Below are 21,064 nucleotides of genomic sequence, written 5' to 3' on the forward strand. Positions count from 1 at the left end.
GTCATATGCTGCAGGTCTTTTTTTCCCTCGTAGTGCTCAAGGTGATTGCTGAAGAATGCTAATCATCTCTTTCCTATTTCCAACCTCAGCGTGCAGGCATACCTTTTCTAAGTATGTGTAACTCCATGTTTTACCGTCAGCAAAGACTCGGGATACAATTCTCCCCTGTCCATCATAATCTACTTTTTCACTTGTAGTTCCTCGCTGGATGCTGGCAATTTGACCTGTGGATGAATAGGTGACATTGACGGCCATCAGCTTGCTGCTTGGCAGCCAGAGAGTTGGGTGCCCTGATGTGTCATAGGCGATCCTTAGAAGAAATTTACGATGGTCATCATAGATCTTTTCTGTCTTTGTTGTTCTATCAAAGTCCACTGAAAGGAGGTTTCTGCCATTAACCTGTTACCATACAAATGAGATGATAAAATAAATCATATTATTTCAATAGAAGTAACTTATTACTCTTCTGAGCCCCCAGTATTGTTTAAACACCATTTATGAAAATTTATTCTCGTCAGTAAATTAATTTAACAACTTCTTGGGTACAAGAGCAAGGTAGCAGATGAACTGGCTTTTTTTTTTTTTTTTGGTGGTGGTTGGAATCCAACTCTTGACCTTGTGCTTGCCAGGCCGGCACTGTGCCAACTGAGCTATATCCCCAGCCCGATTAGTTGTTTTTTTAAGGTTTTATTAAACAGAAAAGACAGGTTGGCATTTTTTCAAAACCTTTTAAATTACACTTTGCAAACTAAAGCAACCAATAAGAAAAATACCAAAATGTATTTGTTTTAAAGTTTTCTTAAAGCAGATCCGAGGGTGATAAACACGACACCTGTGTAAATTACTCAAAGCTTCTCCCTTAAAAAGACAATGGAAAATAATTGCTTAAAAATTAATCATGATTACATTAAATAAAACACAGTGGTAAATGTGACTCTAACCCTTAGAAGAGCAGTTAAGTAGAAGTTGGAACCACATTACTGTAAATTATTAATGAGTTTAAATAGCAGGAGGTTACAAACATGATCATTGCTTTGGCCCACTGCTGGAAAGTCACAGTGGTCTGGAATGCTGTTTGCTTTTGATAACATCTGGTTAACTGGCAGGGACTTCAGAGTCTTTCACTATCATATACGCGTGGTTTGAATATTGTACTTAATTTACAAAGCTAGCATCAGATTGCTCAAATAGGGACTCTGTGTGGCTGTATGCCATGTCCAGAATCCTCAACTAAGTCTGAGTGTTCCTGTCTATGATTCAAAGCACACACACATGGCACTTGTTTTTGCAGTGGGAATGAGGTCCTGATTCAGTTCTGCTTTACAAATAGTCTGCAGTTTGTAGACTGTGAACCCTGAAGGGCAGGTATCATGAGCGATTCATTCTTTCTTCTCTATAGCACTTTTGTGGGGATGTGGCTTATAAATATGAAAATGCTCATTAGCTTCATGGATTGTTAAAAATTAAAAGGAAAGCCTTAATTTTACATGATCATGTCTTAACTAGAACTTTAAAATTGACAGCTTCAGCTGATTAGTTTTATATGTATGTGCTATCCTTTGCATGTAGTTTGTCCTTGTCAGAATTCAGGTTGAAATTTGGTTGCCCATATAGTGGTATTGCAAGGTAAAGCTTTTAAGAAGGATGTCTTTCTAAACAGACTGGATTCGTTCCCATGACACTGGATTCATTTTCCTGACAGCAAATTATTAAAAACTGTGTTAGCTCCTTTGTCCCCTTCCAATTGTGCCCATTTGCCCTTTCACTTTCTGCCACAAGGCTCTCACCAGAGGCTGAGCAGATGCTGGCATCGTGGTCTTAGATTTTTCAGAACCTGGAGCCAAAATATACCTTTTACCTTTATAAATTACTCCGTCTCAGGTATACTGTCATAGCAATAGAACAGAAACTAAGAAATAAAGCTATTACACACACACATTTACTGTTCATCTGTATTTATATGAATATATATGTGTATGTACATATGTAATATGTATACTTGTATAAATCTGGGATGAACTAATTTTTGCATTGATAAAACATTGATAATCGATAAATATCACATGCAAAAATAAAGAGTTTAAACTTTTCCAATTAGTTGTTCAAGGGGAGTACTTTGAAATGTCCATAGAAATGTAACATTGTAAGTTAAAAAGAAACAGTGTTGGGCTAGGGATTTAGCTCAGTAGTGTAAGCACCTGCCTGGCAAGCGCAAGGTTATGAATTCGATCCTTGGTACAAAACAAACAAACAAACAAACAGTGGTGGGGTAAAAAACCTTCAAAGAATCAATTTACAAAAAAAGAGAGAGAGTAGAGGCCTGAAACTTGTGTATTAGAGCAGGTATGGTGCGTGGAAAGACAGACAGAGACAGTCTTGGGGGAGAAACTCAGTAGATAAAAAACCTGATCTTCAAACCTGTCAGGGGTTAGGAGTAGCCTGCCTTTGGGCTTTTCACCCATCTGTGTCTGTTTTGTCCATCTATAAATAAAGAGATCCCTTAGGCTTTGTCTGTCAGTCAGTTTTATTGGATTCTGACCAGCTGGCTGGAGGCTTTTTGAGCTTCCATTATCCCATGCAGAAATGTCTGCGTGTAAGTTGCTCTCTGCTTCATGTGAATTTTGTGAAACTCCATGGGTTTCAGTTGCAGACTGCTTTATGTACTTGGAAGAAGCTACTAGCTGTTACAATATCTTTTCTTTCTTTTTAAAATTTTCTTTCACTTTCATTAGTACCTTAGAGTACACAGTGATTTGTGGGAAGTTGGTACATGTACTCTACGTATCTTAACTCTTTTTTCACCCCTCCCTTGCATTTCTTGATCCCCTCACCATTTGCAGAAGCTCTACCTCCATCTCTTCCAATTCTGTTCTTTCATACCTTTTCCCCCTGTCTTTTCTAAAGTCTGAAGAAAGGATTCCCTATCAAATTAACTTAATACCGGCAGAATCAAATGCGAACATATACAGAGTACTACTTGGTCATAAGGAAGGCTAAACTTGAGTCATCTGTAGAAATAACAGGACAGAGGAAGATGGACTGTTAGCAAATGGCAAGGGGACCAAGAGATGGAGGGAGAGGGGAAGAGGGAAAGGGACGGGGATGAAAGGAGAAGGATGTGTCATGTACTTGTATCAACCAAATCTACACAAGGAGTACGGTCACCAGGTACTGCAAACATGTATTAACAAAAGTAAAATCTGCAAGAAAAGAAGAGGTTTTGCATATTTAAATGGTTGCATTAGGGTGCTGGGGTGCCTTGGGTTGTGTTTGGAAGTAAATCCCTCTGAACATTCAGTTTGTCCTCTTGTTTTTCGTCCTTGCGATGGGAATAACCACGAAACACTGTGGCGTTCCCAGTGCTGCCTCTGTTATTGCTGTCTATTTTACCTTGCTTCGATTTTAGTGTATGTTGCCATTCTTACCGCTTTCCTCACTCTCTTTTATCTCTACAGACCATTGCATCTGGGAAGAGTAAAAGAATCTGGGCTGCAGATCAGGTATGACTGCTTGCTCTCAGCCAAGGGTCAAAAGGCCCAGAACCCATCTCTTCACTCTCTATCCTGCTGCTGACTTCTGATTTGGTGCGTTGGTTTGTGACTACAGCGGCATGATGCCAAAACCTCCAGATGAACAACTGTATCACTGTTGCCCTGTATCTATACCAAACATGTCACTATTTGGAACCATCTGGGAGCATTGTGAGACCAAACAGTGGGATAGATGCTTTAATTCTTCTTTTATCTAGACAAATACTGTATGCATGCAGAGCCTTTTGTGTACCCTTAAACTGAAGTAATACATTTGTTTTTGGAATGCTTTTTCCCACATTTCTAACACAAGCCAAGGTTTTAACCATTCTTATTATTTCCAGAAACCAGTGCTGTTATTCAATCTGCAAAATTTCAAAGGATACTAACAGACCTCCCTTTTTTCAAATTCCTTCCAAATATGCCCAGGTTTTCTGCTTTTGATATTGTAAACAAAGTGTGACAGTCAAGGAACAGTCAAGCTAAGACACTGTCCTGCTTCACATACCTTTTAGAAATCATAGTAACTTTCTGAGTTTTTTGGTTTTATAGTCATAAAGCACCAGCAGCATTCTGTACCCCATCATCTTTTAAAAATAAATATATTCCACCCCCCCACTGCTAAATTTGACTGGCTTAAAAAATATATATATTAAATTATAAAATAACTAATTAAATTGAATAAATCTAAAGATAAAAATCTTAGATCATTATTACCATATATATGTATACATATACCAGAGAAATGATGTCCAATCATCAAAAATTGAATTGAAATATTGTATATGGATAGCAGATCACCATGAATTCTTTTGTGTTGTACTATATTCCTTTTAAGCATGAAAAATCTCCAAAGATTATGTCTGCGTGATTGTAAGTATAATCACGCAATGTCCCTTTGAAATTGGGTAGGGGACAGTTACAATTTCCCCTCCAAATTCTTAAAAAAAAAAAAAAAAAAGGAATCATGACATCAAACAGTTTTCTCAAAGAGGTGTGATTACCATGGAGTTATTTGTTCATTCAAAATGTTATGGAGGGGAGTGAAAAGGGGCTGGTGTTGTCACCCAGCATGCTTGGTGATAATACTAAGCTTGTGTCCCTGCTGGATCACCAACTTGCTGTTGGTGCCTCTGCCGCACCCGTCATGGTTTTGCGGCCTGTGTGATTCCACTCCAGGCTGAGCCACCCCGTTAAAATATCACCCAAATGCGATGGGCACGGTAAGACCCAAGTGCTGTCATGTGTAGTATGCCTTCAAACATACTGGTAGCTTTCAAATTCTGAGAATTTCTTGTAAATGGTTCATTAAAATTCCTTCTTTAGGCATCTGAATTGTAGGTAGGTTTAGGAGATAAGTTTCATTATTAGAATGCTTTAATTTTTTTTTGGTAACTGATGGTTGCTTCGAGAGTCCATAAAAATCACTGATAATAATTAGAGCTATTTACCAATTATTATTAGACAAAGACAATTGCTATACAATAAATTATGTACTTATTGGTAATTTTAGCTACTAGTAAGTTATAGAATTAGCTTTATTAAAAATTAGTTTTATTGAACTATGCTTTTCTACATCTCTATCAAGAATTTATGTACCTGTCATTTCCTGCTGTTATTTATTTTTTTTCCCTAATGTAATGTTTCACAAAAAATGCATTTTGTTGCTAAATTCTTATATAGCTTTATCTTTCTAATTCTTGTCTTTAAACCTTTTTTTCTTTTATCCACACACTTTTGTATAATGTTTAATCTACATGTTTTATCTGTGAAATCTAGCATTAGCTCGTTTACAGCAATCAAGCCTCTGCAGACCCCACGCTTGCCTTAGGAAGGTCTGGCTTTCCTCATTGTTTCATTCACTGAAAAAAATATTTGAGTCTTCCAAGTGTCAGGCACATAGCTAAATTTAGGTCAAAAACTTGAAAATGAAAAGAAGTTTCTGCTAGGAAACAATGAGAGGTAGGAGAGGAGATGCTTTTGGTCTCAGAAAAGGGGGGATATAAATGGCTTTTCCGGCTTATTCAGGTCATGTGTGGCTACAGGCGTACCTGCCTGTTCTTCTCTTCCCTATTCTGGCAGACGACCGGTTCAGTCCTCAGACCAGCCTTTCATAGCCTCACTTTCTCCCTAGAATTCCTCTCCTGGAATCCACAGAGGAATGAAATTAGCAGTCAGAGCTGGCACATCCAATCTTATGAAAGTAAGAAACCCCCTTGTGATCTTGGCATTGTCTCTAGAACAATCACACGTATCAGCTGGAAATCTTTCAGTATCACTGCACGGGCCATTTAAAATAGTATATTTTTTGAAATGTCTTGCTGAGGCATTGTGGTTCTGCTATTTAGAAAGGGAGAAACTAACACCCATGCCTGTGTAAGAGTCCCCTCTTCCCTTAAAAAAGAGACTTTCTTTGTTTAGAATCAGGCTTCACACTGGGTTCTTTCTCTTTTCCCCAACTCTAATTTCTTTTATGCCTAATTTCTTTTTTACTCAAAAACTAGTGGTACAAGGACTGGAGGTGCACGGAGACATAACTTATCTCAAAGAACAGCAAGCAATATGCTATGTGGTCAGCTTGTGGACCAAGTCTTTCCCCCACTTCCTTCTCTTCTCTGGTGATTTCCTTCCCAGTGCACTGAACAGCTGTTTTCTAGGCATCTGTTGTGTGGGTAGAAATATTCAATGTTTACATGTGGTTGAAAGTCTCTAGGTTAAAAGGTTAAGGTTAAGGTTAAGGTTAAGGTTAAGGAATGTATAAATGTCTTTTATTTTCAAAGTATTTTCACACTGATTCTTTTAACAATTGTGTAAAAAAGAAGTAGTGCAATATAGTTATGGATATCATACGTAGCATAATGTTGTATATCTAGGTAATATATAATCTATCCCCTAACATAGTTATCATGATATACAAAGGAAATAAAGATTCAGAGATGTTATGATTTTCTCATACTGTTAGAAAAAGTGGAACCTAACCGAGAACCTGTATTTTCTGACTTCTAGTTAAGCACTCTGTCTTTGGTATGTATGGTGAGAACACAGATATGAGCAGTGTGTTTGTGTCCTACTGAGCCCATGTCTGAGAATGCATGTGTGTGTCTGTCCATGTGTGTGTGCATACTATCCTTGCTTCATGGGACAGGCAGAATTAAGCCTGTGAACAACTTTTACTTCATAATGGCCAGGGAAACAGAGCCCAGGAGGAAGCAAGAAGTGGCAGCATTTGACGACGACGAAGGCACCAGTGCTTCCTAGGTTCAGGAGTGGACAAGGCAAGAGGCTGTAGTTCACTCTGGCAATGTTACATGACCGCCTGAGAGTGATCAGAAAGAGGCATGAGGCTTGTTTTCCAGAGCTTGGCTTTACCTTTTACCCCAGTCCTACTTCCATTTCTAGTGTCCTGTTGTGTTTCCTTCTCAGTCCTCTGAATGACCTGCCCTCCCTCTAGCCTCCTTTAGCAGTAGCCTGCCAAAGTGGATCTAGGGAGGACCTGCACCTGGGCATCAGGTGACAGCCTGGGAATGGATGAGGTAGGAACATACAGTGCTAGTTCCAGAAACCATATATTTAAAGTCCCAGACCCTGTCTTGCAATTGAAGTAGAGTCAGAATATATACTGTAAGTTGGATACAGTCTGTGTTTGATCCACTGATCCTTTTTTACTTCATTTCTATTTTTTGGAAGCAGCCAGAAGCAATATTTAGTTGCTGTTTCTTACCCTGAAGGATTGGCAACGTAAATAATGTGGGCCTATTTGGGTAATAATTTAGCCATTTGTAGTGCAGAAAAAGGACATTAATGGTAAGCTCTATGTTTTGTTCTCATTCCTTGATTTTAAGTAATTTTTTTAAATGGCAAGCAAAGCAATGTTAGGAAAAATTATGTACATCTACCTGATAGACTAAAATTTGTTTGCTAATATAAGGAATGAATCAGATTCAGTTTACTGTGGCTGAAGGTGATTTCTTGCAACCTATGTTTCAGTATTTAATCTACACTGTCTTTGCCAAACAACAACATAAATCACAGCTTGCTTTCTAGATATATTTGGTCCATAATGTAAAGCAATAGAAAAAAAAATACCTAACAAATAAATGCAGAGAACATTTTGCAAAGCTCAATTACACTAGGATAGTGAGAAATAATACATTTCTCATAAAAAGTAATGGAAGTTAGGGTTTTCCATCAACAGTAGAGAGGCAGCAGTTACTTTCTGAGACTGGTAGTCTTACTGTGTGTCCAAAGTGTTGTTTAAAATACTGAGAATGCAAAGGAATAGTTCACCTGTCAGTGGCCAGGCAATTCTTATTCATCCTCATTTCCACACTAAGAAGCCATCACCCATAACCCAGTTGGGTAAAGAAAAACCTTAAGATTATTAAAATAACCTCAGTAAACCAAGAATCAGTTGATTTCCAGGCTAGTTGGGACTGTATTACGTGTAACTCCCTGATTTGCCAGGGAAGCATTTATTTTTAATTATTCAGCTATTTCTGAAGTAGGTGATTCTTACTATGAACAGTCCTAACAGGCTGATGGATGTTTCATCTCACTCTTTGAGGCAGCCACACTCACAATCAAGGAGGCAAATGAAGGTGGCAGATGAGTCCTGCCATCATGGACAGGCCATCACACAACACGGGGACTAGACAGTCTCCACTACTCTCCAACAGTGAACTCACCCGAAGCTTTCGACCAAACACATTGACTTTTCCTTGGGCTTGTTCTTTCCGGAATCTCCATTCCACCAAGTTTTGACCATTCTCACCAGGAAGAGTCATGTTTCTTTTGGCCACTGTTGGATTCGCAGTGCCGGCCAGAACATGGGGCTCTGTTTGGTAGTGTGAATCCAGACCACTGGCAGAGATTATTCTAAGTGAGCCATCATAACCAATCTGGTAGCTGTTCCTTAATTGATCTGAAAAGCCAGCAGAGAACATAGGCTATTTCATGTGGATTGAATATTTGGCTTGTTGTGCATTGAAATAATGTAAATTTCTAAAACTTCAACAGAATCCCACTTATAAAAACAAACACGGAGTACTCAGTATCTTCTTAGAGAGTAACAAAACAGCCTTGATTCCTGGCATTGTATGCTGTCACACGTTTGGCTTAGGATAGACTTTAGGACAGACTTTGGGGAATTAAAGTCTTTCTCAAATTTAATAGGTTTCCTTTTTAAAATTTGTTTGATAAAATGATGGCTAAGCCTCCATGTGTAGCAAATAGTTTGTAAAAAGTCAAGCATGTGATCTTTCCAGAGGCTTATGTCCCCACCTCCAAGGTTTTAGAAGGGTCCCCTCAATATTACACTCACTCCTTTATTTTTTGTCAAGACCTTTTGAAAGATTACCTATAACTTGACTATCAAAAACATAAAGTGATATATTCTCTTCTGAAAATGAGATTTTAAAAAAGGGAGCCATCTAATATTTTGTACCAAAAAACTTTCTTTGAGCTGGGCGTGATAATGCACAACTATAATCCAAGCTTTCTGGAGGCTGAAGCAGGAGGACTGCAGTGAGTTGGAGACCAGTCTGGGCTAAACTCTGTTTTAAAAAGCTATATATAAAAATTAAAACCAAAACGAACTCTCTCAGCCTAGGGGTATAACTAAGTAGTATTGTGGTTACCTAGCATGTACAAGGCCCTGGGTTCCATCTCCAGCATGTCTACATAAATAAGATAATTAAGTAAAAGTAAAACCAAAATCTCTCTCATATTGTAGGCTACTCTCAACTTAAAATTTTGGAATATTTAGTACTATTTGGAAGTACTGAAGACATGAATTCAAGAAATAATACCTTTAGATGATTACAGATCCCTTAATAGAACAGGTAAAAAAAAAAAGTGAAAGATGTTTAACACAGATTTATAATTATTCTGAGTTGTGACCTCATGATTACAAATGTTACTATAAACAGGCTTTGTTGAAGACTAGTTTAAAAAGGACTATGACAGGAGGTTCCATCATAGATAGTGGATATAATACATATGTCCATAGACTAGGTTAAAAAAACAAAAGGGAAAACCTGGATATTACAGAAATGGGTACTTGGGATTTGAGATAACATTTCTATCACATGTAGATTCAAATACTGTATTATGATGAAGTCTTTTCAGACAGTAGAGGACAGGATATGTTCTGGAGAAATCTTACATGACTCAAAAATGGTCTGTGAAGATTTGGAAGCAGTTGCTTTATTAAATAAGAATGGAAATAACATTATTTTCAGGTTAACAGTATTTGTACACTATGTGAATGGAATATATATATATATATATATATATTTAACACATAGGGCTAACTTACTTTTTTTTAAGGGGCTAAGTTATTTCATCACTGCTCTAAAAGTTTCTGTTTTCACATCTTTTCTGCTTCATCTCAAGGTTGCCATATTCTATTTAGGTGCTAGAGGCATTTAGAAATGTTCAATTTAAAATTTTATATTTACCTTGAACCATAGTATAGAAAGAATCAATTGAGGACAAGTTTGAAGTAATGCTGACGTCCTCTTCTCGGCTGGATGACTCAATGTCCACTGTGATAGCCCTGTCCATGTCCCCATGGAGGCTTGTGACTACTCCAGTTGGAAATGTGACGTTTGTCAGACGACCTTCACTGTCATAGCTACATAAAGGAGGAATCAAGTGATGTTTAATAGGAATCTGCAGGCTTCTCTTATAAATATAAGGTACCACATTATCAGCTGCACAATTTGGAGGCATATTTGTCTTTGTGCATGAGATATGCAGGAGGACTTCAAACATGCTTTGAAGTAATCAAAAGCCTGTTTAACACAGAAACACCTCACCGGTGAGAGCAAGAGTAAACAAAACAGCTCTCCATCTCAGCACATTATTCTTTGAAGTGTGACCAAAATCCTCCTGCACTCTAATTTACTGTTTCAAAGGGAACATATTTGCTGATATTAAATTCCTTAGTATTCTTCCATGTCTTCCACAAAGTAGATTTAATTTACGGTTATGAGTTTTTAAAGCCTTATCAACTTACATCCTCTAAAACAGTGCAATACGTATTATATAACTTCTAAAAACATTATATATCATTTGCATATGTAAAATATTATTTTACTATCATGAAACATCTTCAACAAATTAATAAAATAAAGGATTTTAAAGATTTTTTTTATGGCCCTGGGGATGGAACCTTAGGGCCTTTTACACATACGCAAGTGCTGTACCAATGAGATATAATCACAGCACGGCAGACTTCCTTATTTCTCAATGATTGACATACTTTATAATGGTAAGCTTGAATGATAGCGATAACTTATCTTGTTTATACTAATATTTTAAGAATGAGTGTTATCTCAAACAATGATTTATTGTGTTTACTGAAATGAAATGCAATCTTTTCTGACATTTCATGATTATTTGCTGTTTTATTATGTTTACTCTCTTTTAGCATAGAAATATGACGAACTTTTCATTTAAATGTTAACATATATTGTAAAAGCTGTCCTATGCTTATAAATATGCATTATAGATACAACATTTGACCTAAGAATTGAATTTCTGTGACATTTCAATTTGTGGCAGGACTGGAGAAAATTTCAAAAATGATTGTGTTGTCTGAATTTAAAACAAACAAACAAACCCCTGTAAAGCTTTTAATGAAAAACTTAAGGTTAATTTTCAGGTAGATACTTTAGTAAGAACTTCTAAGTTTAATAGAGACTAGAAATATGTTCTACTTAAAATTAGCCTGGAAGCAGAGTTAGTGGAAAATGGATGTTATTCGAGAAAGGGAAAAGTTACCAGGAGAGGGAATGTGTGACAGAATCATGATAATTGTAAATATGGAACAATATGAGAATACAGGACAGAAAAAAGTACTTAAGTGATATTTTGGAATAAACGGGTAAAGAGTTTTTAGGCTATAACAAATTTGCTTTGAAAAAATGTGATTAGTAATTAGGAGAAGATTCTAGCTAATAAAGTGGGAGAACCTTTGGAAAGGGCAATGTCATGGCGGAGAGCCGAAGGAAGAGAGGAGGAAGGTGAGAGACGGTCTGTTCACTGCCCGTGCTTAGCCGATCCCAATAATTCAGAGGGGACAGTATCAGTTGGATCACAGGCCTGACTGATGTGGTCTGACAACTTGCCATACCGCTTAGCCAGCGGCAGGAACTGGGACTCGGGAGGGAGTAGTGAGAGACAGACAGAGTAAGCAAAAGCACCATTAGTGTAATCATTGCTTGGACTCATAAAAGGCAGAGCTAAAGAAACAAAGCCAACGTCCTTCCCTCCCCACCAGCCCAAATGCCCTGAGCAGATTAAGGCTTAAATGAAAGAAATCCAACACAGTTTATTGCTGTCATTTCTTTCTGGAAGCCATTAATGCTCTTGAAGAAGCAGGCATGCATAGGTTTATTTATGCAGTGAAACAGATTTTCAGAATTTTTGATGTATCAGATTACAGTTCAATTTTAAATTTGATAGAATTCTTTTATCACATTATACTTCTCATAGGATAATATTAAGAACATGTAATTGGGTTAAAAAAACTGACATCATTTTGAATGCTACCATACAAAAGATTCCTTTGTACTTCACTGCCCCTCCCCCATTTTACAGATGGAGAAAAGAAAATGTGATATGGTTAAGCCACTTTATCAGGCTCTCATTGGACCTCATGAATGGGACATCCCTGGAAATGTTAAGCATTTGACCCCAGGCCCATTGTAAATCACACTGCCTGATTTAAAGTTGAGAACTCTACTTTATATATATGATACTACTTGCCAGCAGCTTGCTGATTCATTCTTACTGCTGCCACTGACCTGCCCTTTCGCTGGTTTATATTTTCCAAACTCATTCAATCTCAAGTAGAGACTTCACCTTTCTCCTGTAGAAAGCATTTCCGCAACCTCTGACTTGGTGCTTTCATTGGCTTGCCACACTTCCCACTTCCTGCTGGGCAGGCATTTTTGTATCACAGGATGCTGAGATACAGCTCAGGATGCTGAGCACTCAGACTATAACCTATTAGCCTTTGGTTCTTTAGGAAATAAAAATACAAGTAATCTTTGTTGGTAGTACAGTTAGAATGACACAGGGATAAACTGGCATCTTAGTGGTCCAGCTTAACAGTTTAGCCCTGGAGTCTGCATGTGTGCCTTCCAAGGAGCAGCCGAGTCTCAGTTAAGGCTTTAATAGGGCTGAAGTGTCTGCTACAGCAAGGCCAGGTAAGCTGTGATGGGATGGGGACCCTGAAGGCTTCTTCCTAACCAGTCAGTTTCTGAACAACCTTTAAGTGCAAGTTAAGATTCTGGGCTTTTAGTGTCCCAGGCCTGGGGTGTCGCTCAGGGGTCCTATGTATAATCTTCAAGACCAAAACCAACAAGGGGTCCTATGTATAATCTTCAACATCAAAACAATAACTACAGAAAAAACTCAGGTGACCCATGAGCACTACAGATCACCGGAGCAATTACAGTGCAGAGAGATGCTTTTACCTTAGGGGAGCTAGGAAATAGCCTTACTTAGTGGAGACTGGCGCCAGGTTTGGAACGGATGCAGAGTTTAGACAGATTGAGCCCAGGCAGGAAAACAGTGAAGACAAAGTGTGGAGCAGTGAAGGTACAAGGGCCAGATGAGGACCTTAGGGGAATTGTATGGCAGACAGAGGCCTTGAGCAGGCTTAATACTGAGGATGATGGGGAGCTGATTAAAGGTTTGAATCATAGAAGTCCAAAATAGAGTGACAGGCCAGGCAGTGAGCATCTCCCAGATCTGTCAATTTTACAAACCAGGAAAAAATAATTAGGAACCAATGTAAGATTTTTGAATAAAAAGATTATCATTTATTAATACCCCCCCATTTACAAAGAAAGACCAATCATATATACTGAAGGTAGAAAGGACCTAATTTGAGGGCAAAGGACAGTTCTTTAAAAGAACAGAGTAGAAAGCTATCACAAGGGTCATGGCTGACAACAGGATAGTGAGAACAAAGCATAGCAAATTTATTTAGTCAATGTTTTTCTCTCTGTGTGTATGTGTGACATGGGAATCTCTGAAAATGAAGACACAGAGACTCAGGGGATGCTAGATATTTTTAGGATGAAAAATGATAGCTAAGTAGACACGTCATTGGACAAAACAGGTACAACGAAGGGTGACAGACTTAGTGGGTGGGGGCAGTGAATGGTGTAAAGCCAGGTCCTCTGGTTCCCATTTTTCTCTGTCATGCTCTGCAGCCTCATTTCTCCAGCCCACCTCTGCTGGGTAAGGGGCTGGATGCTTTTGGAATGAGGGTAGCATGCCCTACTTTTAGGAAGGTAGAACAGACAGTAACGCATTTAGGTTTTATGTGGAGAGGCGCTTTAGTTTTTGTAACTCTCCCTCGGGGGATAAGGAATTCAAATTTCTGTGACTTGTTTCTAGGAGAAATAGGGGAAGAAGAGAGAAAAGTAGGAGAAGGTCAGAGAGAACTTGCTTCTCAGGCTTTTCCTATTTATTTCAAAGTACTCAGCATGCCGAAGGACTATATTTTGGGTTGTTTTGCTAGAACTCATCTAACAAAAGCTTTATAAAAAATTATCATCATCATTTTTTTTCCATTTCAGCATAGGGTTAGGGGAAAACTTTTTCACAGATTAGTGTTTTTGTGAACAGAAATGAAAAAGAAAGATGTATGAATGACAAATGCGAAAAAAATTGTCATTGAAGATGATTTTTGGTATTACTAGAAATGGACTAACCATTCTTTACCTCAACAAATGATCCACCAGGAAATAGCTGTTCTCTGGAACACGTAAGCCCAGGTGCTGAGAGACCTTCCCATCAGACTGGGTGCTGCTGGGCACGCCCTCTGCCTATGTGCAACTTTGTGTTTCAACTCAATGTTTGTTACTTGGCCTCAGTGATGAACTAGTCTTGCCCTCCTTGTATATCAGAGACGTAGTTTTGTTAGCCTTGTGAATTTACAGTGCAGTAAGCTCTAGGGAATTTGGATGTAACATCAACTTCTTGCTCTCCATTCCACTCCTCTGGTCTTAGCCTCATACTCCAAATTCATCACACGGCACATTCTTTTCTGCTCCCTCCTGACCCCCTCTCCACAAAAGGCTCTTGTTGGAAAAGTCTCCCTCAGGCCTTTTGTGACCTTCTGCTCTTTCACTAATGGGATGCCCTTATTTGATGATTATCTATTTGTTTGTCTTTAATTTTGATTGCATTTTTGCCTACATTTGCTGTTTTAGCCTTTGTGGGATATTTTAAAATCTCTTTTTAAGTTTCCTTAAGCAGTGGGATTATTAACGAAAGCCACAGAGAATTGTGGCCTCATTCTTGGTTGAAAATGTGCTCATGTGTGTACTCAAATGTACTCAAATTATGTGACATTTTCTCTCTCTTCTCTTTGTACACAGAAATTCCAAATTCTTAATTTTTCCTTTATAATATCTCTCAGATATTTATTTTTCCATTCCAGGAGCTACTCTTAAATTTTTACAACTGGTCTACCTGCCTCTACATACTTACTGGTACCACATTAATCTTCTCAAACACAATTATACTTATCTACTTAAGCATCTCCAATAGTACCTCAACTGAGAGAAAAACTGACTCACTTAGACTGCTACCAACCCTATGTCAACAGACTATTGGTTCTATAAATTTATTCAAGTGGAAATAATGTGCAGTTTTTGAAAACTTTCTTTAGAATTGGACAGCAGGATTTATTGTGTTCAGTGAGCCCCCATAACGTGGCCTCTTTAACCAAATGCTGTGCTTTTAAAATTATCTTCTGCTTTTGGGAAAAATATGTGTAAACTACAGTAAGACTTTAGAGAAATACATGCAGGAATGATGTGGCCTTTGTCCTCTTGCTGGTTATTGGTCTACAAAGTAGCCTGACACTGACCTGGTCTGTCTATAAGAAGAGATCCTTCTGTATTTCCTCACGGGACATTGGTAATACTCTCCTCCAACCTTCTGTTAATTCACTTACAGAAGAGAGCACGAGAGCCAGCTAACAGTTAACATTAACCTACCAACCTGACTGCTTTTTACAGTCTTAGCTAAGCCTGTTGGCAAGACAGTAGCCGAGCTCGGTCTGGGAACAGGCTGAGGTGTCCACATGGAGTAAATGCTCATGTGCAGTCACGACTGGCCCTTTCTCACCTCCCAGTGTCACCCCAACACCCAGCTCTGGGAGTTAATAAGTGGCTTTGATTTCAAACTTAACTTCTAGCAAGCTCTTCTATGAAAGACTTGGTTCCCTTTTCACTATCCTCCTTATACAAGGAAACTTTCCTTCCATTTAAAAGAGTTCCTTAAATTTTCTTTCATAGATTAACAGCTAGCAAAAACAAAAACACTGCTCAATGTTGCCATCTGCTATGGCAATTCTTTTTCCACAATGCTAATTTGTAGTAACAACTTATCTCTCATCGTGGTAACGTACAACCAAATTACTAACCTTATCAGAAACATTTTCTGTAACTCATTCCTTGATCCTCATTTCTGGTGAAAGATGTGTATAAACAGCAGAAACAGAACAATGTGTGTCAATGGTGGGCTGATTTGGAATCCTAACAAGGTAACTGTGATTTATAACACTGATATCAAAGACTGTCTACTTCAATATTTTTAATAGTTATCTCATAGACAAATTATAATTTCTTTGAATTTAGTAGCAAAGTTACCATTAAGAAATCCTCAAAAGTTGAGTTCTGGATAGGGAATGCAAAATGCTTCCATCACTGAGCTAAGTACAGCAACTCACCAACTCCACGACCATGGGATCATTCGATACTCATTTCACAACTACCTATGCATTATCAAAAATAACAGGGAGAGTATAAAAGATGAAAGACAAAAGGATGTTATTTTATATGATTTCTGTCTCAAGTTCCAAAAGCATTTTGATTAGAAAGGATTGGAAATTGAATGGAAGAGAGTGGCTAATATCAATGTAAATTTCTTTGCCACTGTTGCATTTCATTAGAAGATCTGCCTGACGGGGCAGATTCTGACCTGTGCTTTCAGAGGATTGCATTCCAGAAAAGGGACCCAGTGCCTCTTTCCTTACACGATCATTACTACATCAGAAAGGACCAACAAAATGGTAACACTTAGCCTGAAATTCACAGGATTTGAGCCCAAAGCATCTAAGTCAGAACATACAGAAGCAGTGATCTGAGAGGCTCAAAGTATTCTAGGTGAGCTGTCATTAAGTATGATGGGGGCCTGTGAGAAGTTGAGGAGACACGGCAGACTGACAGATTTTTTAATAAGCTAAGTTTTTTAGTTATGAAGAAGCTTTTTGTTTTATAATGGTGGGCACAAAAGTCCAGAGAGGCACTATAAGTTGACTAGGTCACAATGTGGAGTGACAAAATCAGAAAAGGAGCCCATGATTTCAGTTTACTTGGAAGCCTTTTCCAGTCAACCTATACAGCTTCTTAGGAAAAAAAAAAGAACATGTACAATACAGAAAGGTAGCAGTATCAAGGAATGAATGGAAAGTCAATGAACTAGAAAACTAGGGTGAACAGCAAAGAATAAGGAGGAAAAACAAAAGCAGTGGTGTATAAATTTGGAACCTAAAATGAAAGAATGTTCAAATGATAACACTGCCTATTCACAAACATTAAAAGAGAATCTGGAGGGAGGCAAATTTGAAGGTTTCAAAAACTAAGGGACACAGAATCCAGTAGCAGAGTGGACTCAACTACTAATAGTCATTGCCTTAAATAGAAAGCCACAGGAAACTTCAGTCTATATACTTCATGACTCACATTTTCCTCCCACTGCTTGTTAATTCTATACTTTTTTTCCTCAAAGAGGATGGTCTCTTTCACATTCTCAACTTTTAATTCTCTAAACATCTCTCATATCCCCATTCTCTAGAATTGGCTTCTCCCTAGTTCTATCCAGCATTTTTTGTAACCACATGTATGACTACACTATGGGAAACTCAAATTTGTAGTTTCTAAACTTGAAACTCTTTATTTCTAACTTGCTTCTAACAGGCATGCTAACCCTCATTATTTCCTTATTCACTTCTCCACCTAAACTGGGAAATCAGGGACTCAGCAGAGATCTGTTCTCTCCTTCAGACGCTGTAATTAGTCATCATGATACTCGTCTCCTGATAATCAATCTACTCTGTTTCCTGTTATCTCAGTGTGTGTCCCAGGTCCAGTCCTTTGTTTCTTACTTAGAGTCCCTGGCTCCTAACACCCTCCCCCAAACCTTCTGCTTTAATCCATCCTTGTACAGTCCTTGGGTTGACTGTATTGCTTCCCGGTTAAACTCCTGTAGTTAAGTCCTATACACTCAGGATGGAGGTTCCGGGGAGGCCCAACTCCACAGGACAAATGTAAACTCTACTTGAGATCCCCTCCACCTCTCCCTCTAGCCATTCCGTGCCCCACGTACACTTCATGCTCTTGTTATTCTAAGCTGCATGTTTCTTCTAAATCCTACTGTGCATTTTCCTTTGGCCTGGAACTCTTAACTGCTTCTTACTAACATTTTTTCACACCTTTGAAACTGAACTTAAAACTAACTTCTCTTGGGTAGTGTTTATTGCAACATCCCTGTCCCCAAGCCTCAGTCGACTATGGATCAGGCCCCTTTGTGCCCATGCAGCATACTGGGTAACCCTCTGTGTTACCTTTCTTTCAGTCATTTATTTATCTTGCCTCTCCAGTGAGACTCTGAGGTCCTTGAAAGCAGGGACGTGTCCTTCTGCTCTGCATCCTCCAGCAACTAAGGTACCACCTGGAACATGTGGACTGAAGGCATGAGTGCATGAGTGGATAAATAGCTGGGATACTAGTGGGTAAATAGGAAATGCATGATGCCCAAAGCACACAGTTAAAATTCCCAACTTCCTGAAGCCTAAGACATTTGAAATAATGTAATATTTTGTTAATCAATTTGCCCTTACAATGCAGCACCTAACAGCCTTCCATTTTCCTTTAGGTGGCGTACCTGCTTCTGGAAAAACCTGTGTCCCAGGGTACTGGTGCTGCCTGGACCATCCCATATGGGACTAACCAAGCCTGTGGGAATATCTCTGTGTTAAGAAGAATGAGTTATGCCTTAAAAATTATGTTAAAAATAGGACTTTTCACTTAATTAATAAAGCATAAACGAACTAATCTTTAATTGAATATGCACACACATATGTAAGTGAAGAGAAACTCCTGGGTATAACCTCTCTCACAAGCTCTGAATTATAAATAATGCTGACCTTCTGTTAGATTTTAAGGATTAAGGATTGGTCATCTTCAATATTTTCTGGTTTCTCTAGGAATAGTTATATGCTCAACAATTTTGCTCCTCTACATTATAACAATTTCCTAGAACGCCTGAGTTTTCTGTCTCAGGTTCCTAAAATCCTGAGATTACAGGTATATACCATGCGCCCCTTTATGGAAAACTGGCTTGGCGAGTGGAAATGGTTGTGTTTATGAGACTTGGTGGTGGCGACAGATGGGAAGAATGCTGAGTGAGGAGGCTGACAGACTTGAAGCCTGTGGACAGGACACCCAAACATCTTATCTTTTTCTTAGATTTCTTTCCCCAACCTGGGAGAAATTTAGAGGAAAAGAGGAATGCAGTGTCCAAACGGAGTGACAATTGCAATCTCCAGGCCATTGGAAACCACTCCAGGAACTGGGAACATAGGCAGGGGCTCACTCTGGATGGAATACCCCACACGAGGCTGAGGAATTAGGGTAACAGGACACTAGAGTGGCTTTTATTTTGATATCCTCGGAATGAGCCAGAAATATGACACATTTTTTAGACTTTTATAAAAATAAAAATTTCTTGTGTGCTGGTTGTCAATGTGTAAATCTTTTTTTCCCTTCTAAATCACTTTATGTGACAAGCATATATAAATTAGCCTCAGGGTAAAACACTTGGTAATCATTTTGTAAGGTAAACTCTTGATGTACACAGACAGGAGGCTAATGTAAGATCTACTAATTTAGAAAGTTAAATGTAATCAGTTTAGAGAAGGAATTTGACTCTTGGAAGTTGCATTTAGCGCACCATCACAGAGCAATTTAGCACATCTAAAATACTAGCTTGTTAACTGGAACACACTGGAAGAGTTAATATGGTCTTGCAACTCTTGATAAATTCCAAGGCCAAACCGAGAAAATCTGACTTCTCAGCTTTTATATATATAGTGTGTGTGTGTGGTAATATATATTTTCCTTATTTTATTTTTTCCTTTGACTCTACACAGATCTTATTGCAGAAGGGAATTGCAATAAGTTAATTCAATAAAATTATCTTAATTGGTTAGTGTTTCAAATATATAGCAGCTACTTTATTCAACTGCCTACATATTTTTTTACTGATATCCCAGAGAGCATTTTACTTAAAAATTTAAGTCAAAATTATTAAGCAATTAAAATAGCAAAAATGTAGAAATCAACCTTAGAATTTTTCTGTGATTTTAAGCGACCTGCTGATAAAATCTCATACATATGAAAATAAAGGAGAACTAAACACCAGTTTTAGCTACAAGTTTATAAAATAAGGGGCTTAGTTTTTTTTAAGGGACTTAGTTTTTTAAAGCATTTAATGTATTTTGGGAGGAATAACAATGATTCATGGTTTCAGTGTTTTGAGTTTTTAGGGTTGGATTCAGATGCCTTTCAAAGGAGAGACTACCCTCCCAGTGTTGAGCCCTGGAAGGTACCTCTGTAGCTTTTCTCACATCAGAAGCTACTTCAGAGGTGCATATAGAAGGAGAACACAGGATAGCACAGCTGTTGAACTTTTAAGCATGTTTGACTTTTAAAAACAATGGGCTCATCTTTTGTAACCTGGGATAATTATCAGTGAGTTTTCCTGCCTTATCTGTGCTTTCCGTACACTATAGGAATTTAAGTGTCCTCAGGGTAGCACAAGTACTAGTCACACTGCCTCTCTTTCCTCTGAGGTCCTTTTTCCCATGCTCCCATTTATTCCAGGGTATCAGAATGGATGCTGGTGGGAGTTGTGATTTGCTATGGGCACAGAGTTAAGTTCATTATAAAGAAATGATTCAGAAGCTCATTCTGAAATTGCAAAGCTTGAATGAGGGACAATAAAGCACACAAATGAGAAACTAGAGAGCCATATATACCTGCATAAATGGGTAAAAGCTGAAACTCATTTATTTGCTCTGTGAATCTGAATATAGCTCACAAAAGATCACAGAGTCAGCTCTACAAATACTGCAAATATTCAAAGGTCCAAATATTCTAAGTCCCAAGACCCAAAACTGCTAGTAACCTGCTGTAATGCATGTACATATCGGCCAGAAACTCATAGCTTATTTTCATGTTGTATTCTTCAACCAGACAGAAGAGCTTCTAGATATGTCTAGTTTGTATTTTAGGCGAATAGGCAGGCAGAGTACTGTGAAATGCCATTTACCACTAAATTATTTATTCTATTGTCCAATTCAATACATTGGATTTGTTTTTGTGTGCATTCAAGTGTAAGAATGGTGGTTTCATTCTGGTTATGACCTTTTTAAATAATAA

The 21,064-nt window shown here is 38.2% G+C and overlaps 1 protein-coding gene across 21 annotated transcripts in view; it reads right to left on the reverse strand.

Annotated features, from left to right (window-relative positions):
* The window catches only part of Tenm3 (teneurin transmembrane protein 3), a 2,467,413-nt gene that overhangs the window by 11,538 nt on the left and 2,434,811 nt on the right, over positions 1-21,064 (reverse strand). For all 21 annotated transcript variants that reach the window (XM_063234704.1, XM_063234707.1, XM_063234699.1 and 18 more), the window contains 3 exons: positions 9,989-10,164; positions 8,216-8,451; positions 103-399 (listed from right to left, as the gene is read on the reverse strand). In XM_063234704.1, the coding sequence (XP_063090774.1) occupies positions 103-399; positions 8,216-8,451; positions 9,989-10,164 (709 nt within the window). The remainder of the gene's footprint in view (positions 1-102; positions 400-8,215; positions 8,452-9,988; positions 10,165-21,064) is intronic.

Source organism: Cavia porcellus, unplaced genomic scaffold (genome assembly GCF_034190915.1).
Source record: "Cavia porcellus strain 051 isolate PalLab524CR breed Dunkin Hartley unplaced genomic scaffold, mCavPor4.1 scaffold_24, whole genome shotgun sequence".
Classification (NCBI taxonomy): domain Eukaryota; kingdom Metazoa; phylum Chordata; class Mammalia; order Rodentia; family Caviidae; genus Cavia; species Cavia porcellus.